The 27,105-nt window shown below is 34.7% G+C and overlaps 1 protein-coding gene across 1 annotated transcript in view; it reads left to right on the top strand.

The window, feature by feature from the left end:
* The window catches only part of Hnmt (histamine N-methyltransferase), a 30,986-nt gene extending 5,054 nt beyond the window's left edge, over nt 1-25,932 (top strand). Inside the window, exons 2-6 of the mRNA XM_048345546.1 lie at nt 34-86; nt 16,062-16,169; nt 17,378-17,508; nt 20,018-20,111; nt 25,328-25,932. Coding sequence (XP_048201503.1) covers nt 34-86; nt 16,062-16,169; nt 17,378-17,508; nt 20,018-20,111; nt 25,328-25,683 — 742 coding nt within the window. The 3' untranslated portion in view covers nt 25,684-25,932. The remainder of the gene's footprint in view (nt 1-33; nt 87-16,061; nt 16,170-17,377; nt 17,509-20,017; nt 20,112-25,327) is intronic.
* The last annotated feature ends 1,173 nt before the right edge of the window (nt 25,933-27,105 follow it).

The raw sequence follows: 27,105 nt of genomic DNA, 5'->3' as shown, positions 1-27,105 counted from the left end.
ATTTTTCTTATATCATATAATTTTCTTTTACAGTATTGGAGACACGAAGTCAGAAATTAAGATTCTGAGCATAGGCGGAGGTGCTGGTATGTGTAATATACTCAATAATATATAATTCACTGGAAATAAGCTATTTGATGTCTATATTATTCATTCTTTTGCTTGCTGAATTCTTTAGTTTGGGGAAAAGATCACTGCAAATAATTTACAGGATACTAACTTTCATGTTTATTTGTAGTAGGCTTTAAGATATGACTTCCTTATTCCTTTTATAAATAAACAACAAGATGATATTGAAGCTCATTTTTATCTACACTAATTTAAATATTTACAGAAAAGGAAAATTTCATAAGGTTTTAAAGCAAGGTCCATAGACTGGTTACTAGTTTTCTAACTGTTATTGGTCCATGAGGGGACTTGAAATATTCACCAGAATATACTTATTGCATAGATCCCTTCATTCAGAAAGCCTCATTTTGGGGTAAAAGTATGCTGCATGACAGAGTTGACGTGCATGATTGTGAACCTATTTTGAGTTACATTGGCCTCAACCTCCTTTCCTCTATTTGAATTCTAGAACTATGTTCTAACCATTCAAAACACTTATACTACCCTGTTTGTTTAAGTATTTTATGGTAGCATTGTGCTTAAAGTTAGTACTTTCATCACAAGGTCATCTCTAGAAAGGCAGATTGATATGTCATTTCTATCTGATCCTAATGAACTACACACATGACCTTGGCTGAAACAAAAACTGCAATTTGTCCATCAGTGAAATGGGAACACTGTGTCTTATCTCACAGGATTATAGTGAGAATAGCATAAGTAATGTTGATAGTGCATAGCATGTTGTAATTATTCTATAAGCAAAAGGCTATTCTTTTCTGCAAAAATAAAGCAAAAAGTTTCATATCAATACTTGGTATTTCCTTTAAGTTCCTTGTCATTTGGAAGTTTCAGTTAATATATTGGTACACAAAACAGGTAAATGTTATCTATTCAGGCTTTTATTTCTGTTTTATTTTTTCTGCTTGTTTGTTTTTGTCTACATGCTGGTTTAATTATAGTCACCACTTGGAGAGTACACTGCCAATTGTGACTTAGTGCTAAGTTGTAATTCCTTGAGTCTGTTAAGTACAAGTGTTGCAGTGCCACATGAATGAGTTGAATTGTGGCCCATATTAACACAAAGCAAATGAAGAGTCCTCTGGTGAAATTGGATCACTAGTTTATGATGTCATTATTTGTTCATTTTTCATAAAATACACTGTGATATAATGTAATAAGAACCAATCCTTAAAATCATTTCATTTTATTATCATCTTTCACCAAGAAAATAGAAACCATAGAGAACAAATAAAGGATACTGTAATGAATAATACTATAGAGAGTGTTTAAGCTAAAACACTCCATTATTACTTACTGATACTATAAGCCCATAGGATTATAATAGTGATGAACTATCCAAAGAGTATCTTATTAATTCATTTACCCAAGGTAGTCATTTCCAGTTTTTGCTTATGGGTCTCAGGCAGCCAACAGGCAATGAGACTATGATTTGATAGTGTCACTCATGAAAAGAAACCTTACAAGGAAAAGTAATTAAAAAACAATCCCTATCATGGCCCAGTTAATTGACCTCCTAATATAAAGTTAATTGAATTTCTAATGCAAATTTATCCAGATGCTTATGAGCTATCTCAAGAAAAGAATGTTTGGCCTGCACACTGATTTTTTTTTTTTTTTTCACATCAAGGTACACCTAGGAACTAAAATAGAGAACTTACTAAAATAAAGGGAGCAACACTTAGTGTAGTGGTGGAGCTAAGCATTGTATTAGTAACAGATTTTGCCTGGAAAGAATATGGGCTTCCTGAAAGTGATTCTTCATTTAAAAAAATCATTGAAAACAATATGAAGAATACTAAGAAAAATTCAAGTTATGGGTACCTAGTTTTCAGCTATTAACACAACCTATATGAAGTCAAAGCATTGAATCTAAAATCAGTCAATATAAGCATTGAATCTAAAATCAGTCAATCTAAGGGTTCTGGTTATGGAACAGCATCATTTTGATGGAAGAGGAATTCCACTTTGATTATCTTGAGTGCTTAGATATCTATTAGGAGATGCTTAGTTAAAACACTTTCATTGCCCAACAGAGAACACTATGCTCATGGCAACTGCCTATCCTTGCCTTGGAGAAGTGATTGCCCCTCATGTGTTTCTATCTACAGTGAAGTGTATTACATAATTCTCAGCTTGAGTATCCTTACAAAGAAGTCAATAAACACTAATCCATAGCAAATGAGGGCCTGCTCCTTGTCCCATACTTTATGCTTCCTTCCCCTGTTATATCTCATCTCATAGGGTCCCATTGAAGTCTCAGTTTACATTCCTCTCTAATTTAATTGACAAAGAATGTTCTGTAATTAGTTTCCCAGACAACTACAAATGGTGTTTTGCATATCTTTGGGGCAAATATTCTCTCTTCATTCATAATGGCATGGCCCCTACTGTGATCACATTGAGAAATATATCCAAAGCAAATAAACTAAAAACTTCCATAAATGAAATTGCTGCTTTTATATTATTTAGTGTTTGTATTCTTTGGAGTCCTGATTTTTCTTTTCAGAAACATAATCAGGAAGGTCACATTTGTATCTTTTCTTCATTAGAGGGGGTTATTTGCATAGAGAGACTTCTATAGTTTATGAAAAAATGAAAAAGCATTGAAAATATGCAAAATGAAAAAAGGTTTTGTAAAGGGGACTTGGCACTTCAGTTTAGCAGCTAAGCAGTCATTAGGACTCCAAATAGATCCAAAGAAGGATATGGTGGCTAACTCCTGAGGAGGTTTAAAAGTCATCTTTCACGTCAATGAAACACAATGGATAAGCAGCATTGCATTCTACAGATGGTATGGGCAAGTGTTAAGGGCATCTGCAAAATAAATATTTCATAAGGCCACCAAAAGAAATCAGGAGGAAAACAAATAATGAATAGAAATATAGACCATGTAATTTTTTGCAGAGCTGAAACTGGAAGTTGTTGGTACATATGCATGAGTTTCCTTTAAAAAACAAACAAACCATAATTAGAACCAGGATTGCTTTTCCTGGGTCTCAATATGTTTATATAACAGAATTGCAGCATTGTTTTTAGGTTTAGAGAGTAAAGGCATTGTATTCTAAATCTTTTAGAACCTGCTTTTTGGCCCATTTTCAACATTGATAGTTCCTAAAATTAAACTCCCCAATGGAGCTTCATTATTATTCAACATTTAATGAGTATTGTCTTTATGCTATATGGTGCATGGAAAAAAAGAAACCCGTTTTTTTTTTTTTTTTTGTAAAGGAGAATGCTATTACTTTACAGTGCATATATTTATCCCTAGACAAACGTTCTGGAAGGCAGTAATAGGCACTGTGCTCTTGCTCTGAGCTCTGCTTACATGAGAATCCTTTTATCTGTCTTGTTCCATTCTTAGGTGCAAATGTCAGAAAGTTTTATAAGAATTAGAACTAAAACTATTGCAATAATCTCATTTTATCCTTCTATATATTTCTGCTTTCATTAACCTATTGAATAGCAATAGAAACAGGGGGTCTCAATAGTTCAGTCTAACCAATTGTATGAAACATGCAAAAAATTATTAAGCTACCAAAGATGAGATTAGGTATTTAGGAATGGCTAATTATTTGACAATGTAACCTTATCAGATTCTTGTCTTCTTTCATAAATGACATGGTAAGGTGACATGGAAGTTTAAGCCTGTTGGATAGGAATAGAGTGAGTGTAGTTAAGAACAAGAAGAACTAGCATGGCAGGTTTACAAACCAGGAAGAGTCATGATGCAAATGTCAATGTTTTCTAGTGGTGCATAGTAAGCCAACAGTTTACATCAATAAATTAAAATGATTAGGGAAGTAGAGGAAATTGAAAAAATTTTCACCCAGATAAAATAATTTAAATGCACCTATTGCTATTTTAAAATATTTCTTGTTGAATAAACTGTAAAATATTTTCTCCCAATGGCCTAGAGAGTGATTTCTTGGTTCATTGTAAAAAATGGAAATGATCAAAACTATATAGAAATGGAACCAAATTTTTTGAGAAGTGAAGAGTCATCTGTCATTTCATGAATGTCAACATGGACTAGAAAAACACCTTTCAGACTTAATGTAGAGAGACTTAAGCACTGATTCCCTTGGGTGTTTGAACCATTAAAAGTATTTTTGAGCTAGGCCCCATTGGTTCATGCCTATAATGCTAGTTACTCAGGAGGTTGAGATCTGAGGATTGGGTGCTAAGCCAGCCCAGGCAGAAAAGTCTCCATGAGACTCTCATCTCCAATAAACTACTCAGAAAAATCCAGATGTTGTCCTGTGGCTCAAGTGGTAGAGCACTAGACTTGAACACAAAGAGGCTCAGGGACCTCTTCCAGGCCCTAAGTTTAAGCTCCTGGACCAGCCAAAAAAAAAGAAAAAAGTGGTTTTGTTTTGAAAAATCTATAGTTTGATGAGCAACAATTTAAGAAAGAAACAGGCCTTTCTACAGTCTTGTGGCATCACAGTGTTTACTGGTACAGAGGAATGAAATTTAAATTTAATGGGTCTGCTGGCAATTTTCAGTCCATATTCTAATTATGTATAATTTAAGATGAGTAAGAACTTGCTTGCTTCATTATTAGGAATATATATATATATATATGGATTATTACTACTATATTTGGGGCCTTGAATATAAATCATTCATAATTACACAGTTAAAAATCATTTCTTTATGTGTAATTTTAGTAAGAGAATTTATCTCATTGTATTGTATTTCAGACTTTCAGGGAATGTGAAAGTAGTGTTTAAAAACAAGTCCATTACAGATTTGAGAGAATGGAACAAAAGGCAACAATGTTCGAGTCATTGTCATTAAAAGCAGAGCAAACAAGATTGTTTTGGCTAATTTAATAAGGCTTGAAACAGAAAATGGGATAATGAGTAGAGTGGAGACAATACTATCATTATTTGCAGATTAAATGACTATATACTTAGAAAAGCGAATAAACTCAATTGTCTTAAGAATTAAACTCAAAAGTCTTAGAATTAAGAAGGCAGTGGTGGCCTAACATAGGTACTATAAACAGAAAGAAATATCGTAGATTGGAACTCTTTGTTAGAATTTGAAAGGTTTTCAATCACCATTTTGATTGTTTAAAATTAAGCTGACAATCTGTGATGTATAGTTAGTGTAATTTTCCTAAAGTATACATTTGGGTCTTGGCAGGTTTTATGCCTGTTTGGGATATAGTGTCTTAGTGAATATGCTTTTCTTTGACATTCCCTGTTAAATAAAGCATCACAGCTTAATTCATGCAGACAGCTCTGGTGTGGGTATTTATTGTCTTCATTTCTGGATGGTGAGCCTGATAATATGTACACTGGGGTTTTGAAAGCTACAGAAATTAGGGTCATTGTTCAGGGTCTCCTGAAACTTTATTAACAATAATGAACTGAGAGAAACGATGAGAAATATCTGGTTAGCTACTGATTGTATATTCAAGCCAAATACCAGAAAAACTCAAGAAAAGTTTAAATGTTCACTGAGAAGAAGATTTAAAAAGCCTATTGTTACTACATTGTGGAGTCTTTCATGTAGGCTATAAAAAGAATTAATATTTTCCTGAAAGTAATTTGACATTTGCTATCATGAATAGTTCTGCTTTTCATTTGATTTACACTGGCTTGGTTATGCTGTTTGCTAAAATCTTCAAATACTTGGCAAATGGCCACTCCCTTGCTGCCCCTTCACAGCTGTGCTGTTTCTGTGCCTCTGTTTCCAGCCCTAGTCTCCATGTCCTGGGTTCCAGCATGTGGATTGGTTGTGCTCACCTAGGGGGTGGGCCTCTGAGCCTGAAGCTACAGTTCTTCAGCCAATACCCTTGGCTGGGCTGCTTGCAGCTCTTCTTAGTCTTGTTTTCTTTTGAGTATTACCACAGATGAAGAGTCTCAGTCTGAATGTTAATCCTAGTTCTTGGAATTAAGCAAATAAAGTTAAAACGTTTTGCTCCCAAATGTATGGTTCATGGTTAGGCTCCTCACAATAGGAAACTATTTAAAAAATATATACATAGTTAACTCTAGAGTTAAATTGCTTAACTCGGTAGTTAGTTCTCTTATATGTTGTTGTTTGGTTTCCTTTTGGCACTAAGAATAGAATTCAGGTCCATATGCGTACTTAGATCACATTCTACCATTGAGATAGATATCTAGTGTGTGTGTGTGTGTGTGTGTGTGTGTGTGTGTGTGTGTGTATAGTGCATATTATATATTTATGCATATTTTATAAATACACCTATCTAGTAGAGTCATATATAAGTCTAAGATATGCATTCTTAAGTGATTTTGCCACTGTATGGATAGCATAGGATAAAGATACCCACACTACAACAAATGTGGTGTCATTAGACATGGTTTGGGCTCATTATTGTGTATAAAGTTGTTGATTGACTCATTGTTATGCATACGATGACTTTAGACATATGCATATACACTTCTTTATATAATATATAAACTTTGTACATAATATATATGCATCCATATGTAAGCATATACATCATACCATACCATCATACCATATTTTATATATGCACTTTTGTTTATATTACTTACAAGATTAATCATCAAGTTGATTATTTCATGAATCTATTTTTACACAATACAATATAGACATTACAAATAACACAGTTAAAAATACTTCAATATAATATTAATGTTTTAACACCCAGGTAAGAAGAGCAGAACTATTCACAAACATACATAATGATCTCACTGAGACTATAGAAGGAAAACAAAACCCTTAGGAATGGAGTAAATCTAAATGAGAACTTTTGCTTTCTCTAGCAATGAGATGCTTATTTTCTTTTCTATTTTATACCTTTGTCTGTGTTGAGTTTTCTATAATATATTATATCTGGAGATGGGAAAATACACCCAATTACAACTCTACTATGACACATAAATGATAATTTTATGGGCTAAGCTAGCTTTTTCTTTCCTCTTTAGCTAAGTAGTGGACATCTAACCTACTGCTCCAACACATTATTATGCCAGCTTGCATGATTTTGATTCACTTGTAACAGTACATACCTGAAGGAATGATTTAAGAGCAATTGGAGCTTCAGTATAGGTTTCAGCTCTTTAGTCTATCATTTCTTCTGTATCTGGCTCTAACAGAACTTTGACTCACAGAGACTGAGAGTGGTGCTAACTGAAAGCAAGGTGCTTGTTCTCATTTCTTGATGGTTTCTGTTGTTTATTTGTAGTTTATTTTTACCTTAAATGGCAACAGTCTCATAGATTATTGTCTCACAATCAAGTACAAATGGTTATTTTCTTCAGGAAATCCTGTGTAATTAATGGTGTTTGGCTAATGGAGTGAAGCTCAGGTAAGAAATGAAGATCGAGACAGAAGGAGAGAGACAATTAATAGTGATGAGATATCAACCATGTGATTATCTTTGCCTACACCAGCTGGCACAAACAGTTTTATTTTATAATGAATATAGAAGGAAAATACTTCATTAAGAGAAACTGAAAAAGCCAGACATGGTGCCATTAGACGGTAATACTAGTATTTGGGGAGCAGAGGCAAAAAGATCTTCAATGTGGGGCCAGCCTGGGCTACACAACTCAATCCTGGCTAGAAAAAATGTAGATATAACTTTTACACATTGTAAGTTTGTTTGTATAGAGTTTAGAATATACCTTTTTTTGTTTTTGTTTTTGTTTTTGCCAGTCCTAGGGCATGGACTCAGGGCCTGAGCACTGTCCCTGGCTTCTTTTTGCTCAAGGCTAGCACTGTACCACTTGAGCCACAGTGTCACTTCCAGCTTTTTCTATATATGTGGTGCTGAGGAATCGAGACCAGGGCTTCATGTATACAAGGCGAACACTTTAACACTAGGCCATATTTCTAGCCCTAGAATATACCTTTTTCTTTGTATGTGCTGAAGTAGTTTCAGTATCTATATGTTTAAAATTGTAAGTTGAAAATTAACGCTCTCCAGTTTTTTTTCTGAGTTGTCTGTCAAATATTTCTATACTTCAGTGGTCACAGCCTTTGTGATACTTTCTCTACATTTATATTTCATAGGACATTTTGGGAACATGGCTTTCACAGGCATTCAGCAGTTGCAAAGTATTCAGGCAGTAGATTTCCTGGGCCAAGGGCCAGAGGGCACATGAAAGCAAATGACTATGCCCATTGACTTAGAATTTATATTTATAATCCCATCCCTGAGACCATACAGCTATTTTAATATTCTGCTGTCTTTCTTTCATACTGACAAAACTGCTTCAATGCTGATATACGCAGGGGAAAAGTAGAGATAGGGAGAGAAGGAAAAAAAGAGGATCTTGTCAGGAATCTTCTATCTTTCACAGTGCAGCTCACAATCAGATTATTTCTTATTCTAGTAACAAATCCACAGCTGAAATTATTTCTCATTGCCAAGTACAGAGCTATCTGAGTAATTTTTCTTCTAGAAACATTTTTTGCCTGATATTTTAGCAGCAAGAACAAGGTTGGTAATAATCTTATTGCAGCAAGTAACAGAATAAAAAAATTCCTGCTGATAATCTAAGGAATTCACATGTATTTCAATAATGAGAAATGAAGCAAAAGGAGGCTGAGTGAGATTAAATAGCAGAAGTCTCCAGTCTCTAATTCTTCATTTTCTTGACCTGCAGATTTCATTTGGGGCAGCCTGGGGTTCTCAAGCTGGAATTTGTGTTTCATTTTATGCAGGATCAGTAAGTGGGATAAGCCAGACACCACAAATACGTGATGCATGTGCCCCTCAGTTGTCATTTTGTTGTGGAGCTGCACATTTAAAAAGGCAAATCTCCATTTCTCTCATTCCTATTCTCCTTCAGACTTCTTGTAAATGTCACCTTTTCCAAGAAGCTGACCTGACCACTCAATTGAAAATCATGGAGAACTTCTGCCACAGATTCCCATTGTTTTAGTTTGATTTTTCTCTGTGATCCTTATTGTTCCCCATATAGATCACATACATTTGCTTGTTTTATTATTGCTATATTTCTAGTGCTTAGAATATGGCATTTTGTAGCTGCTCAAACATACTTGTTGAATAGTACCTTCAATTTTTTGAACATTTACTATATATTATGAAGTGTGGTATATTGTGCCTCTAACACTTACAGTGATCCTGTAACATAGAGCATATCCCCTTGACTTATAGAAGCACAGTCTTAAGGAGAGAGAGAATTAACAAATAGACATAAGATAATTGTTGAAAGTACTAAACTTGGGCTCAGTTTTGTGGCTCTATGCACTAATTTTTCAGAAATTTCAGTTAAGCATTCCTTACTAAGTGCAAGCATGGTGTATTTAAAGTATGGCTTACACACTGACAAAACTGCCTCATGGAAGATATTACAACTCCAAAAATATATGACTTCACAATTAAGCATAACCACTCAATATAGCCCACAGTCAATGGCAATTCATTCTACATTTGTGACACGTTTGAGGGACAAGATGTTACAAATGATAGTTATTTACAGGGAAGGAGATTTTTAAAAATTAGCTTGTATTTAGCTTTCTAATAAAAAGTCAGTACACTTTGGTATTCAGGAAGGAAAGGAACAGAAAAGATATTCATTATCCAATTGATTAGAAAATAACTTTTGATTAAATTAAAATATATTAACTTTTCAAGTAAATTGTATTCAGATAGCTTGTAAAATTCACAAAGCAATATTTTAATAAAAGTTGTTTTGACCTCCATTATATACTATACTAGCATAGAGCATGTATGTACTGTATATTTCAGAAGAGGAGCCAGAGAATAACCAAGATACATTGAAGGCCTGTTGCTTGAAGCTTATTTATGTTACTGTGTTCATTCTCCTCCATAACTCTATGGGGTTTCATTTTAAATGGAACAAACTAATGTTCAGATGTTTAGAAATTCAGAGGATTTATGATGCTTATGGTCAGGTAGTAGGTGGTAGAGCAGAGGCCTAAGCTCAGATCTAATTTTCCCTACAGTTTATGATTCATCCCTTAAGTCAGGAAACCTCCACAACATGTAGAACCTTCCAGTTACTCATAATTATGTTAAATCTCTAGAATAAGTGCTAGAAAACCTAGAATAGAGTAAGTATTAAACACACAGACTATCCCAAGGTTTGTCTACTCAAATTATTCCCAGCATCCTCTCTGATTCTCCCTCTTCTTCATGACAACCAGTTACTGGGCATTTATTCCTTCATTGTTTGTTCTAGAGATTTCCATATTGTATTCTAGCAAATTATCGCACTTAATGTGTTATGTGTCTCTCCTCTCCAATCTGTATGTTTCAAAATTCTCTTGTATGATCTTATAATATATTGAAAATTATTTTCTCCTCTTTACCCTAATGAGATCTTAGCTGGGAGAGACAAATGTAAGCAAAGACAGAATAAAAAGAGAAAAATGGCTGGACACTGGTGACTGGCGCCGTTAGTCCTAGCTATTCCTATTCAGGAGACTGAGATCTGGAGGATCATGATTCAAAGCCATGTGGGCAGAAAGATTGCTAGACTACATCTTCCAATAACCATAAAAAAGCAGTGCTGGAAGTATGAGGCAAATGTCAAATGGTATAGCATCACTTTAGCAAGCTGGAGGAACAGAAGGAAAGAGAGAGAAAAACACATAGGTACACAGACAGAGACGCAGAGATGCAAAGAGAGAGAGCGATGCACATTCAATATGTACAATGGACAGCATATGAAAGAACAGATACATAACTCAAAGCAAAGGCGTAGGCCTCCAATTTATTATAGGATTTTCAACAAAAAAGGGTAAATGAGTAGAAATTCAAGATGAAGGAAAATAAACAGTGTTATGCCTTTAAATAAAGGTGGAACCTAAACAAATCTAAATGTGTGGACAAAAACTACGATTGAAGTTTGTTTTTAAATACCTCTGATCTTATCTCTGAGTTAATATAAATCTAGAATTAAGTTCCAATAAAGGGAATTTGCATCTTAATTTGAAACACGAAAGAGGGGGGTCAGGAAATGGATCAGGAAACTTTTACTACTTCTTAATTGCTGTTACCTCAAAAATAATTGGTATGTTAAATATGTTTGGCTTCCTTCTTCTTAGTCATAGTAGAGAACTTAAAATTCTATTTTTTCAAATTATAACTTACTCCTTGACTACATTCTTTTTTCTTTGTATTCATTCAAATAGCTATTTGTCCACTTTTCAGCTTGTACATCTGTGTGTCCATCAGATCACATATGTACCTACTTACTCATATTTATAAGCCATCAAAATTTCACTTTCTAGTCTCTCTAGTACAGTTATACAATATAGAAAGATTATAGCTCAGAAAGCCAGTCAGTAGATAAAAATCATATGTGATCTAAGTATGGACGCATCCTTCATATTCTGACATTTATTGTGTTGCAACAATACCTTATAATACTGTGTGTTTGTGTTTTTATAAAACCAAATATGCATTCAATACAAGAGAGGACAATTAATACATTATAAAGACCTCTCATTTAGGTGTTTGGTTAAAAACTATGTAGTACCAATGTTAAAGTGTAATTATAGTATCAAGAAATAATGACACTAAGCTAAATGTTGAATTAGTACTGATATGATCTGCTCCATATTCATTTTTACATGCTTTTGGATAGTATTTGCACATAAAATTATAATCACAATTCATTGATGCCTGTACCTATCTTATTGTAGAGTTCTTCGTTTATTGTTTGTCTGGATGATGATAAGGCAGAAATAGGATTCTCCAGAGATACAAAAACCACCCCAATATGAAATAAGAAATTATTTAACATGACCACAGATATTGAGCAACTTTATGGTATATAGTTTGTCAGCTGGTGATGCAGGGAGCTGGTAATAAGTTCCAGTCCCAAAGACCTGGCAGTCTCCAGACCCAAGAAGATCCTGCCATTTCAGTCTGAGTTTCGGGGCCACAAAGGACCAATGCCCCAGCTCAGCTTTTTATCTTAACCTGTACTTGATGGGCTGAAGTCCACCCTGTTTGGGAAGCACAATCTGCATTACTTAATGGGCTGACCCAAATGGTCAGTCTCATGCAGAAACATACAGATATCCTAGGTACCGTATGTCACATTTGAGTCAACACATAAAATTAACCATCTATAAAGAGTTTTTAATTGGGACATAAACAAGCACTTGAAAATAATTAACTAAACTTTTGTAGAAACCTCGTAAATTATAGATAAGAAAAATCAAATCTAAAATAACCTATAATTCCAACACTCTGAGATAACTGCTGATGGTAATTCAATGAATATCGTCTGAGCACTGAGCATTCAAAAGAAGTACTTTATAACCCATTGATTCATGCTGACAGATATTTGGCTTTGCCTAACTGCTCAAATTCTACACATTGATCAAATAGAAAATCAGTTGTTGTATCATCATAACATGCTTGGACTTCAAAATGGTTAATTTGCTTTGGTACTCACAAAAGGGGAAGAAAGAAAAGAAAAGGACAATGTGGTTGAATAGAGCTAGTTAATCATTATTATTTCTCCCTTGATAACACAAATTTGGTAGTTGTTTAGGGAGGGAAACAACTTTCTTAGTATGCCTTCAGTTAATAAAAACATCTGTCAGTTATGTGCTTCAAAGGTTAGAATGTAAAGAAAATAAGTAGTTGAGAGAGAAGTGTTGGAGTTAGGATCAAGTAATATATTTGCCATTCATATGTGAAAAGCAACTAACAACTGAACATGTCCCATGTTTCCTTTGAGATGACTCCTGGCTTTTCACATCTTACACTCACTTCCAAATGTGCTGAGAATGTCTGAATTATTTGATGATCAAGTTCAGTTTACTTTTGGCACATTCTTTTGGCTTGTGTGCTCTCTAGGAAGGTTTAAAGACTGATCAACTGGAGAGCACATTCATTGCCTTTTGGCTCCTGTTCAGAAGGACGCAGGTGGGCGAAAATATATGGTCACTTCCCCACCTCCTCTTTCCTTGGATCCCTTTTACTCCTGGATCACAGTAGTTTATGATCACCAGCTCAGTTGTTCAACCTCGTGGTTTGGAATCCTTGATTCTTTCTTAACAAATGAATTGGAATGCAGCCCTTGCTAATGAGTCAAGTAAGTGAAGGAAAGCAATAATTTAGATTACGGAAGACAAGAGTTTTTCTCTGCTGCCAACTGCAGTCATTTGGAGGATATCTATTATTATCTGGAGGACTCTGATTCGAGTTCTTGGCTCTGTAGGAAAGGCAAGACTACATAGTCATGATGATAGAGTTGGAGATGCATCAGTGTTAGTCAGGTGAACGGAATAAGGCCAAGGAGAGTATTCCACACAGAAGAGAAAGGATGAAACTGAAAAGAAAGAGGGAAAATTCATTTTGTAGGAACTCTAATGGCCAGGGAAGTATGAGAAAAGAAAGAATAGAGTTTAAGTAATTGAAAACATAATGAATAGCATAGGGGGAAGCTTTGAGAAACCATAACTAAATGCTGAATGGTTAAATTAGACTATAATACAATGAAAAAGATCTGAGTAATCTTGTGAGCTTTATTGCTGGGAAGGTATTTATACAAATCTTTTTGTTTCAAATACGTTCTTTAAAGCACTTCTAAATTCTTAGCAAAATTGAAAGGAAACTACAGAGACTGCCCATGTACACTGCTCCCCCCATGCATAATCTCCTCATTATCAACGTCTCTGACAAAGTTGTACATTTAGTAATATTCACCAACTTTCATGGACACAGTATAGTCACCCAGGGTTTCTGGTTCTCTGTGCTCATACTCTAGAGGCTGATGCCCAACCTGGCTTGTACATCATAATGGCAGTTCTAACAAAGTCCTCTGTCAATGACTCAGAAGGAGGAACTAACTAGTCCTGCACAAACCTGGAGCAGGATAGATTTGATTGATCTACTCTTTGAGTGGTTCTGAAAATAAATTCTGTTTATCTTAGGAAAAGAACTTATCAAATCTTGGTGTGTGGGAGGCATTTCAAAATTTCAAAATTGGATGTGAGATCTTCATAATTGATGATTTCTTTTTAATTAAAAAATAGTAGCTTATAGAGGCAAGAGAAAAACTTTCATCTTCTAGTCTTCTGGGGCAAAAGGACCACTCTCTCATTAACCCATATAGCTCTGCCATAATAGCTCTCTTGAGAAGCTTTTCTTATTAGTCTTTACCTTCATTATTTACTTTTCAAATATTGCTGCTATAAAGATATTTTTTATGTTCTTTTGGTATCTTCCTATTTCCTTTTATAAAGTCATTAGAACAATCACTTTAAATCTACACAGATAGGACTTAAACTTCATGTGTAGTATTAATATCCTGAGTGTCAAAATACTGAAATCATATTACCTGATTGGGAATAACATAGATATTCCAGGTAATTTCTAGCATAAATAGTAAATGGCCAATAAATGATAGTCATGGTTCTTAGGATAAAAGTAAAAAGTTTTACGTAGGTAAGACTAGTTTTGGAGAAAAGTAGGCTTCTTTCTTCCTGAATTTAGCTTCTTTTCTACTTGTCCTCATCATATTCCACACACACCGTCTCCAGAGTTAGAGTCCCTAACAAACTGCAGGCTTTCATTTTGTCATTGATTGACTTCTGTTTCTAGCTTAGCATCTTCTGTTCCTTATCATTCTCATCTTCCATATAGAGGCTCTAATCTCGTCACTCATGCTTTTGCTGCCTGCCATGTCCAACATTGAAAGAGCTCTGTCAATGTCATTTATTCCAAAACATTAAAGACTAACCTAATTTTCACATGCTGATCTTGCCAAGAAGTATTTCCATTTTCATGAAGGTCAACATCATAACCTAATCAAATAAAAGTGAAAAACTTCATTTTGAACCATCAGCAATAAGGAGAGAAGGAAATGTTTTAGGAAGAGAGACAAAAGGTTAACAATAGACGTAATTAACAGCGCACATTTATTCATGGCCAGCTCTCCCCTGCATTGTGCTTTCCATGAATTATGTCCTTAAATCCTCTCAACCAATAAATTAAAACTTTTTGGTTGTTTTTCTGAGAAGGAAAATGAAGTTCGAAGAATTGTATAACTCAAGCCATATACACTGAGTATACAGAGAAGACACGGTTGGGGCTCAAGGCTATCAAATTTACCACATCTCTCTCACAAGGCTTAGAGACTGAGTTCCCATCAGGGGAAGGTCTACCTGCTCTTTTTTTTTATCTTCCTTGGCTAGAGCCTAATGTAGTACCTCACACATGTAAACCGCCAATTAATAGCTGACAGATATATCAATGAATAGATACCTATTTTATCCATAATTCTTCTCCATTTACTTCAGTAATCTCCTCTGTTTTAGAGGTCCTGTCTTTCTTGTAGTATTTTAAGGACTCTGAATTGTTATAATTTCTATATGTTCTTCTGCTTGCAGACATGGTGCCTCTGTAATCCTCCCCTCTTTACCTATAATTCTTCACTTGCCTGAAGTCTATTCTACTCATTTGGAGAATCAGACCTTTAGAATGAAGTCCTTCTGTGAGTTTTGAATTGCTATCACCTCCTCCCTTGTATTTCCCCATCTTTCTTTCCCTCATCCTATCCTAGTCCACACATTTAGGGTTGTCTCCATGTTTGTGTTTTTTCTACTTTATTTTATTTTATTATTAAATTGATGTTAGAATTTAGGGCCACTACCACTTGAGCCATGCCTCTAGCATCCACTTGGTATTTTTGAAGCAATATTTGACACACTTTTATTTCCGGTGTGTGTGTTTAACAATTATATGTTTTTAAAACATATCTATCAATATTTACACCTATCTAGAGATCTATCATAATATATACAGTCCAACTTAGAGTACTATTAAAGCAGACATAGTGACAGTACAACAATTGAACATTACTCGTTATGCTAGTTGATGTGAAGGCGAGGAAGGTAATAAATCAACTCAAATGCCTCTTAATCAGCTCTTTCAGGAATGTTGTAACCTATGCCATATATTTATCTACTAGGTGAAATTGATCTTCAAATTCTCTCCAAAGTCCAGGCTCAACACCCTGGAATTCGTATCAACAATGAAGTTGTGGAGCCCAATGCTGACCAAATTGCCAAGTACAAAGGTACCTGTAGGCTGTGATGCTGCATGCAAGTCCTATCACCAAAGGCTTTCCACTTCTCATTTCATCTGAAGTGATTAATAGTACACTGGCAGCATTATGCTCTTCCTAAGCATACTAGAATAAGAACCTAATTAATTCTTGACAGGCATGACTGAACTCCTCAGACTCTTAACAGTGAATAATTAGATTTTCTTATTGATTCCCTATTCATTCCTCTGTCATCATTAATGTTTATTCTTAAAGACAGAACCATTCATTCATTCAGATATATTTAAATGGAGTCCCTACCCTTAAAGAGTTTATCTTTAATGGGTTGCAACAGGAGTTGACAAACATTTTCTGGAAGGGGCCAAACAGTAAATATTTTAGACATAGGAAATCAAATAGTCTCTGTGATAGATAATGGACAATGCTACTGTGACCGAATGCCAGTTATCAGTTGAGCATGAAAGTGTTCTAATAAAACTTTATTTATAAATATTGATATTTGAAGTCATATTATTTTATAAACTATGAAATATGATCCTTCTTTTTAATCTTTTCCCAACCATTTAAAATGTAATGAAGAAGTAGGGGACTGTTCTCTGCCAAAGGCCATTTGAATATTTATGTCATTATCGTGGGTCATACAAAATTATCAGTACAGGAAGACAGACAGGCCATGGCAGCCTGTATCATAATACCCCTGTATTATGTGTCTCAGACATCACATACTGAATGCTTTTAAGAGCCTTACATAGTCCCTGGTCTGTATGCTTTCCAACCCTATAAACATAAATGACAGAGACACTAAATTAGAAAGCAGAACAGTATTTTTGTTTTCGGCTTCTATCCCATACAAAAATAGATGTCACACCAAAGAAAGCGTGTATGCCACCATTTGTTTACTTATGGCTTACACTATTCTGTCACCTGTTTCACATCAATTTTCTATCAATAAAATTCACCAGTTGATTCTCATTAACATTAAGATAATATAACCCCCTGAGTGACCAAGTTCTCATAATTACACTTTTCTTTTACCTTCAATTTCATTTTATAATGAAAAAAATAAAAATGAACCCTGTTTTCTCAGAGCTACATAAAAAGAAAAATGTGGTTTATATCTGTTATGTATGTAACATTGATTGCATTAAAATTCTAAATGGAAATGGGCTCCACATTTGCAATTAAAATTACTGTTGTGCCACCTCTTCTCTGTATTTTAGATCTTGTAGCCAAGAAATCAAACCTGGAGAACATAAAGTTTGCTTGGCATAAGGAGACATCATCTGAATATCAAAATAGAGTGATGGAGAAAAAAGAGCTCCAAAAGTGGGACTTCATTCACATGATTCAGGTGAGATCTATTTATTATACATACTATCAGAAAGGAGATTCTTTATAGAAATATCTAGGAAGAATGTATCATATTTCCATTTTTAAATGAAAACCAGACTTCCAGGGTTATAAGTGAACCTTATCTCTCTAAATGAAGTTGGTGATAGCAGTGAGATTTTTTTTAAACATCAAAATAGACTGTTTTCTTTACTCCACACCATAACCTACAATAGAAGTCTGCATTGACTTGAAGAGAGTAGAAAAAAAATGGATCCTAACTATTTTTACCATGATTCTAACAGTCTCTAAAATCCAGTGTCTCAGATTTTTTTTTCTGAATCTTCTTACTTTTGCCTTTAATAGATGGCCTGGCCAATGAGCATACAACAGAAGGGAAAGATTTTGTGATTCTTCAACTATTCATTTCCTAAGATTGTATTTCCATAGTGCCATAACCAGTGATGCGCAGATGGCATGTAAATGGCAAGTGTATGTATTTCCAGGCAAATCTGAAAGTTCTAGCTACTATGAGGAATGTATACACTCTAGAAGTGGGCTATTTTCAGATGATGTGCAGAGTTTAGATACACTACATGATTAACAACCAATTAATACTTCCTAGAGTCTACAACCACAGTCACTTGAAAGGAGCAAACTTATAAGAAACTGAAGGCAGAAAGAGTTCAAGCCTGACTTTTAGATACTCTCACATTTCTCTATGAGCTGGCAAAATCCTTTGTTGATTAGAGAATACTTACCATTATTCAAGCATCCCTAGATATTTCTGTATTACACTTTCCCCCCCCAGCTGCTCACATACCTATTTCCTAGAAATTATCTGCCAATTCTTCCTGCCATTGGCCCCTCACCATGCATTTCCAGCTGAAGACCTCTCTTCATACTACTTAGAGAAAACAGAAATAATCAGATGGAAATTTGCATTTTTCCTTCTATGTTCATAAACACAGATGCACTTGTGTCTGTCACCTCCATCTTCCATTTACTTACAGAAGTCTCTTCTTATCAAATATATTTTCTCTGCTTTTTCCTTAGTTTCCTTCTTTTTGTTATAAAATATTATAGCTTTGGTGATCTTTTTTCACCTATTTTTGCAAGTTTTTTTTCATTTTTATTATAACAACTCTGCTTGCTTTTTCTCTCACCTGTCTATTCTACATTTTTCTGAGCTCTGTATTTTTTCCCAGTGTGAATATTTTCAACATTCTGATGACATTTTATCAACTCACTATTCACTGTCAATCCAGAGATTTCAGTGCATCTTAGGTAAAAATTTGTTATATCTGCTATGCCCAACTACTTCTTTTCCATCCAGATCAGGTCATATATTGTTTTTCATCTTTTGGATTAGCTGTATTTGAGTACCAATCTTCTATCCCTTTGGTGAGCCCATAGACTAAATCCATCTAAACATGGCCTTTGAGGTAACATAGACCATGTGAAAATTCAGTTTAATTTGATCATGTGGAAGAGTCACAGCTTAAATCCTTTTCCCTTCAGGCAATGAATATTTTTTGGGCAATGTTGAAGGGAATATTGAATTCTAGCCCAAGAAAAAAGAAGTTGAGATGTAAAAAGCATATGTCAAGGGTGTATTCCCTAGTGGCTGAGGGATGTCCACCATTAAGGAAAATTTCACTTTGTAGTGCTGTATGTTGGAAGCATAGGTCAGCACTTCATGAGGGATTAGTCCAGAATTATTAGAACTGGGTGGGCTGTCAGGCACTAGTGAATTTGGAGGTGGAGTTAGAAGTATCATGTTTCTGAGGTCAACCGAGGCCAACTTCATATGAAATGCTGTCTGGAAAACAAACTCAGAACAAAAAGACTGAAAGTGTGACTCAAGGAGTACAATACAAGTCTAGCAAGAAGAGGCTTCTGTGGATGGGCTGACCCCTTAACAGCCTGTGACCAACTGTGTAGATGTACATTTCACTCAGTCCCAAGACTCTGGAGAGACTCTAGTTAAGACAGGAGTCTCTAGAAGACTCTCTCAGTATTAAGAACCTGTTACATTTTCCATGCTTTAAGGGGGAAAAAGCTTACCCAAGAATGTGTAAAAGCTGGTATAAAAACTTAACTTTAAAACAACATTCTATGGAATGGGGTATATTTTTATGGTGCCCATAACACTTTCTCCTAGCAGTACTACAATTTATAAAGCATAGAATGGACATAGGATCATTGTTACCATGTAGAATGGACTCAATATTTTCAGCTAGAAATATGTGTTATGGAAGCCAAAAAGGTAAGTCTATTTGGTTGCTAATCTATTGGGAAGCTATTTGGTTGCTGTTGAGCAAAATGCCATAGTTTTCCCTTTGCCCAAAGTATCTTCATACATTAATGTTATAACTCCCAATATAACATCTTTAGTCTTCAAAATTTTAAGTTGTTGTTAACTAAAAGTACACTTTACTTGAAAACAAAACTTTCCAGTGACTATCTGTCCAGGCAACAAAAACTCCAACATTGGAGAGTATCTAATTTCTCTCTACCCTTTTATTTAGATGCTGTATTATGTAAAAGACATCCCAGCTACTTTGAAATTCTTCCATAGTATCTTAGCTATCAAGGCCAAGATTCTCATTATTGTTGTGTCAGGTAAGCTGTATCTATTCAAAATGAATTTTAAGCAGCAACTGAGGGTATATGCATGTATTCATGGTTTTTGTTTGTTTTTTTCTTTTAGAAAACTGGTCTCTTACTTTTGTTATGAAATTGTTGCTTTGGTTTCTGATTACACAAAGTTAATTTTTACACGACTAGAAATGCCATTCATAACAACTCTCAATTTAAGGGTGTAATGGGATTCAATAAGTATTTACTTAATTCTCTTAAAAAATTCCTTGCCTTGTATATATGAACACTTTCAATGTAACAGAGAAAATTCAGGCAATTGTTTTAAAATAAGACTACAAATAGTAAATATTCATATTTACCTTTCCTTTGCCACCAAATGTACTACTTTCCCTCTTTCAGATTAACTAATAAATAGGATGACCACAACTTTTGGTTAATTTGTGTTTGTGGAGAAATTAGTTGCCTTGTTCATTATAGCTTTTCTCAAATACTTTTCAAAATAGTCTATTTGATTTGTTTTGTGATATTGTTTTGTTTGAAAAGAATTTATTTCATCATATATGTTGCTTCCAAGGTTATAGTAAGTGCCACACCGAGAATATAAGTAAATGCTATCAGAAAATAAAGCACTGAAATTGTTAAGGTCATTTATTCAATACAGTACTTCTTTGAAGCAGTAGTTCTTACAAGCTACCCACTCAGTGCCCATGGATTGATTCTAAATACACAGCAGTGCCTATTTTTCTTAGGATACAGCAGGCTCCATACTCAAAAACCATATGTCACAAAATTAATTTCCTCTCAGATACAAGGAATAGCTTTAAAAATGGCAAATATGGTTGTTCCTTGTAAACTTGAGCTTGAATTTATGTGTGAGGTTGGCAATGAGAAGCTTCTCTACACAACCTGTTCACCAAGGGAACATTTTGATGTACTATTTTTACTTCGAGTCAGTTCAAAGTACTCATCTATAAGAGGAAGGACTGATTTCCCACTTGGAAGGAATTATGTGAACATGATCCTTCCTACCAACCTCTGTTTAAATTAGGATATGTATCTGAGGCACTCTTTACTACATTTGGGAATACAAGAGCAAACTTAATTACCAACACTGGAGAAAGTCTGTTGGCCATGTAAGAAGAAATATTGTAGGCAGAGATTTATCCAGAAGTCATAGAGTTTGAGTTCAGGATACATTTGATATCAATAACAGATCTAGTCTCCACTAGTTTCCAAAAGGATAATGTTTGAGTACTAGTTAGTAGTATTTATGAAATATATCCACCTAAGATACAGAAAATGACAGGCATATTCTACATGAATCTGAGGATTTACTTAATGCCTTTGTAGATACAATAACTGGGTATATAATGAGGAGTTAATAGAATCCAATGCAATTGACATCAAGAAATGTGTAAATCAAAATAAACCCATGAAAAGTATGATGACACATGGAACAAGAACACTAAGGTACTTCCTACCTGTATTAATTTGCTCTCCAAATTAAAGCTGTTTTTGGATAATAATATAATTATTATATTTTTCCTAATATGTGATCTGCATGTACTATGTAAATAAGATCTTATGGGGAAATATCAGAGTCAGCCTTCTTTGAAAAGCAGTTTGAGTAAAAAAAAAATTCAATGTATTTCTGTATGGTAAAAACATTTTATTGGGCTGGGAATATGGTTTAGCGGTAGAGAGCTCACTTTGCATGCATGAAGCCCTGGGTTCGATTCCTCAGTACCACATAAACAGGAAAGGCTGGAGGTGGAGCTGTGGCTCAGGTGGTACAGTGCTAGCCTTGAGCAAAAAAAAAGCCAGGGCAGTGCTCAGACCCTGAGTTCAAGCCCCAGGACTAGCAAACAAACAAACAAACAAAAAACATTTTATTGACTTTCTCTATAGCTATTTCACAGGTTTTATACTATTGATCAAAGAATGGGAGGTGCTACCCTAATAAAACACATTAATCATTAATAGATATTATTCCTACATATAATAATTCAGCAAATTATAGTAGTCAGATTATTAAACTGGAATTTGGAAGCCTTTTCTTTTACATTAGTCACTATTTCAAATTTTAACCACTGTAGAAGAAATATCACATCCATTTCTTCTTTCAAAGGAGAAAATATTATTAGATAGTTTACTCTAAAATTTCCACTCCTGTCTTTCCTAAGACTAAAGTCCCTTGCGGGGGGAGGGGTGTTTATCAGAAATGTTAAGAAAATTAATTAAACAAAGTCAAAATATAAAAAAGGACTTTAACTTTCTCATAGTTAAGTTTATAGATAAAGAGGCAAGTTTTACACACACACACACACACACACAAAAAAAAAAAAAAAACCCTATCAAATATGTTGACCATCATCATCAACTTAGTGATTAACTAAAATGTTGCCCGAGATAACTAAAGTATACTCGCTCAAACTTGACTAAAATATGGAATAAATGACTTTTGTCTTTAATAACTTGGTTTGTCTGTCTCCCTCCTCCTCATTCCTTCACTGTATTTTTGGGGTCATGGCCATCAGAGAAACTAGGAAAAAATCAGGAAAGTCCCTAGAGAATCTGAGTCTCCCTTCTCAAAACATTCTCAGACCTTTGTAAAGACTTTAAATAGAAGATACTCAAATGTTTTTAATTGAGCTGGATACTTTTTATTTTTACCTGTGATATCAGAACTGTAATTACTTGGGAAAATCCACCTCCCACCAAAAACAGGATTTATTTCCTTCAATATTAATTTTTTGATATATGGATAAGAAATTAATGAGTAGAACAAGAGATGTATCCAATGCCTAACGTATGAAACTGTAACCTCTCTGTACATCAGTTTGATAATAAAAATTCGAAAAAAAAAGAAATTAATGAGTAGAGAAACTTTGATATATTTACAGATGGGTTTAATAAACAGGAATAAAAGGCTGAATAAAAAGACACATGCATACATACATGTGTGCATTTATATTTCATAAGGAAAAATCCAGACAGAAGCAATATGGTATAAATAAACAAAACTAATTAGGAAAAGAAAGAAAACTGAAAGCAGAATTCAATGATCAATTTCTTAGACTACTAGAAGAAATCTTGCTTGAGGAAAAGGCCCTTTCCTCTGTTTCGGGGCATGCACTACACAACCAGCCCAACTCAGTAAATATCCTCATTTTTGTGTGAAAATGAGAGTTGGTTTGGAGAAGAAAAAGAAGAGGAATAAGAAGATTTGGATTTTGTTTTAATTGAGAAATATGCAATAGTAAAATAATGTGAGTGGCATGTGTTTCTGTAATTACGTAGCCAGGTATTCGTTGAGTTGTTAAAGGGCAGTCTTACTTAGGTGGGGGAAAAAGACAGAAAAAACTAATTGAGCTTTCTAATTGTTTTGCCTTTATCTAAGGAAGTGGCAAGTCAGTGTGTGTTCTTTCTAATATAGTAGGGCAGGAAAAGATTCTCATTTATGTCATATTAAAAGCAAAAGTTACACCATATGTGTACTCACTGAGAGCCATTATGGTAATACCTCAGTCAGGGAGTGTGTATTGCTCAGCTTAAAAATGACACTGAGTCACAGCACTGACACCAGCAAATTTTCCACAATTAATGCCTGGTTCTTTTTCTTCTGCCAGGTTAAAAATAACAATGATGATAACAGAGCCTTTCACTTGGGAAAACAACCTGCTGTCTTTGCAATGGAAGATTTTTAAGTACATTCTCACAAGGCTCATTGTTTTTTTATTCTGCTGAGACTTAATTCTTTTCTGCCACATTCCAATGCCACCTTTTCCTACAACAGATCCTGTAGTTATCTATACTTCTTCTGAAATATAAAGGCATGACAATTAACTAAGCTACATATTTACTATTGCTTTTCTTAGATGATCTCTTGAGCTGAGATAAGTCTGTAAACATTGGATGGGCCCGGATGATACATCTTAGTCTCTATGCTAGGTTTTCAGTTAAACACAACAGGTATTTCTGAATTGTCTTCTAAAGCTTAGGACAAAATATGCAGAAGTCAATCTACTTTTCAGGCAGTTGCAGACAGCAATGCTTTTTGTAAGTGGACTATTGACATGCAAATCTGGCTAGCATAACTCACCATTTCTTCTAATTCTTCTTCTAATTTCTTTATTAACACAAACAACTCCCTTTCTCATATGACCTCCTGAATGTCCAATAGCACTTTCAAGTTTGCATTTCTAAATCAAAGGCTGTTTATAAACTGAAAAGCTTTTTTCTTTTATTCTTCTCATTTCTAATAATGGTAAGTCTATCTTTCAGCTGTTCAAACAACAATCACTAGTGTTCACTGGCCCTGTTTTACTGCTTATACTTCATATTCAAGTAGTTGGCAAACTCACTCAAATTGGAAGAATAAATACATAAAGATGTTCCAAGCACATCTTTTGGTCTTCAATTAACCATTCTATGTTACCTTCACATATCACCTAGTTGATTGCAATAGTCTCTCTGTACTGTTCTTCCAGCCTGAATGTCCAGAGTTGCCTTATTAAAATGCAAATTAAGTCACCCTAGCACTATGCTGTTCAAGATAGAAGGCACACCTGGCTATTAAAGTTAAAATTAAAATTGATTAAAATGAAATAAACCTAAAATTAGGTTCTTCAGTCACACTAGCCACATTTTAAGTATTCTACAGCTCCAAGTAATAAGTGGCTACTGTATTGGCCTATGCTAATATAAAACATACCTCTCAAACCAGAACTCCCTCTAGACAGCTCTATAGTTTCCAGTTTGGTCTTATAAGAACCTTTCCTTTGTCTGGGCCCTCATATACTCCCTCTGTCACACATTCAGTTTCATCTCTCTTTTCTCACTCAACTCCAGTTCCACTGACTTCCTGGTTATGTCTTGAACATACCAGACATGCATTTGACTTAAGTCCTTTGCAATTGCTTTTATCTTCATTTGACACAATCTCTCCTTTCATGTCTATATGGTTTGTCAGGTCTATGTTCAATTGTCACCTTATTAAAGATTCTTTATGACCACCATAGGTAAAGCAGCAGTCATTCAAACTGTTTGACTTCATCTCTTTATGCTTAGTTTCTCATTTACACATGTCATCATCAGATGTGTATGGAACTTATTTCATCCTCCTCACCATTTCCCATGTTCCTTGACTTCAGTTCCATGATGTCTGAGCATATTATTTTGTGTGTGGAATGGAGTCATGAAAGGAAGAATAAATGACAGCGTGTTTTATTTCACAGGCACCAGTGGCTGGGACAAACTGTGGAAAAAATATGGATCTCGCCTACCTAGGGATGACCTCTGCCTGTATGTCACTTCATCTGATCTCACTCACATGCTGGACAGCCTGGGGATTAAATATGAATGTCATGATCTCCCATCCACCATGGACATAACTGATTGTTTTATTGATGGTAATGAAAATGGAGACCTACTTTGGGATTTTTTGACAGAAACCTGCAATTTCAATATGACAGCTCCACCAAGTCTCAAAGCAGAAATCATGAAAGATCTCCAAGAGCCTGAATTTAGTGTTAAGAAAGATGGGAAGGTTCTTTTTAATAATAATCTGAGTTTCATCGTGGTTGAAGCTTAATTATCATTCACAAGAATATATTAAAAAATCATGTTTTAAACTAATGTTGGTCATTCATTTATTTCCCAATTAAAATTACAAATGTATTTCATAAAATACAGATAGATAATTGCTTCTTACAAATAGAATCTAGGAAATTTGAAGACATTCTTGGACTTTCATGTAGAATCATGTGGAGTGACTTCTGCTCTAATTTCTTCCTTGGGAGATCATATGAAGGCGAACCAACATATAAGCTTGAAATATATGGCCTGGATTCTAGTGTCTTGTTGAAAAGAATATATTTTCCATTTGTTGATTTTACTGGATATTTCCAGAATTCTAATGAAATATGCCCCATGGAGTCTTAAATGCGAGGAGAGTAAGAATTAATTGATACTTTAAATACTAATAAGTATTCAGTACTAATAAGTATCCTGTTAAGTATTTTTTGTTGTACATTCTCTTACTGGCACTTAAAAAAATTAAGGCTACTACTGGGAAACAAATACTGATTGGGCACCATGGCTCATGAATATAATTCTAGCTACTCAGGATTTGGAAGTAAGGATGATGGTGGGTTGAGGCCAACCTGACAGGAGACAGCCAGACACGAGACAGCCAGACACTGGTGGCTTACTCCTGTAATCCTAGCCACTCAGAAACTGAGTTCTGAGGATCAAGTTTGGAAGTTTTGAAGCCAGCTTAGGCAAGAAAGACACCATCTTTTAAAAGACTTGAGAAACAGCTGGAAAAATAACTGAAGGGAAAAAAAAAGCTGGGACATGGCTCAAGTAATAGAGCTCCTACCTAGACAGTACAAGGCTTTGAGTTCAAAATCCAGTTTAAGAAAAAAGAAAGAAAAAAAAAGATAAGCAATTTTGGAACATTAAGAATACTAAAAAATAAAACATTTATCATGTATTGCCACATATTGTCATTTCTTGACATTTGGTATGCTTTTTTTTTTAAGTTTTTATTATAAAACTGATGTACAGAGAGGTTACAGTTTCATACGTTAGGCATTGGATACATTTCTTGTACTGTTTGTTACCTTGTCCCTCATACCCCCTTCCCTCCTCCCCCTTTCCGCCCCGAGCTGTTCAGTTCGCTTACACCATACAGTTTTGCAAGTATTGCTTTTGTTGTTGTTTCTCTTAATTTACCCTTTGTCTCTCAATTTTGGTATTCCCTCTCAATTTCCTAATTCTAATACTAGTATACACGGTTTCCAATATACTCAGATAAGATTACAGAGATAGTGTAGATACAATCCAAGAAGGTGATACAAGAACATCATCAACAGTATAAACTACAGATACACATGGGATGTTGAAAGTAGTTACAACTGTGATATAACAATAATTTCCATAAAATGGAGTTCATTTCACTTAGCATCATCTTATGTGATCATAAGGGTAATGCTATTGCGCTCTTGTGATC

The sequence above is a fragment of the Perognathus longimembris genome, chromosome 4 (genome assembly GCF_023159225.1).
Source record: "Perognathus longimembris pacificus isolate PPM17 chromosome 4, ASM2315922v1, whole genome shotgun sequence".
Lineage (NCBI taxonomy): Eukaryota > Metazoa > Chordata > Mammalia > Rodentia > Heteromyidae > Perognathus > Perognathus longimembris.
This window is presented reverse-complemented; position numbering and strand designations above follow the sequence as displayed.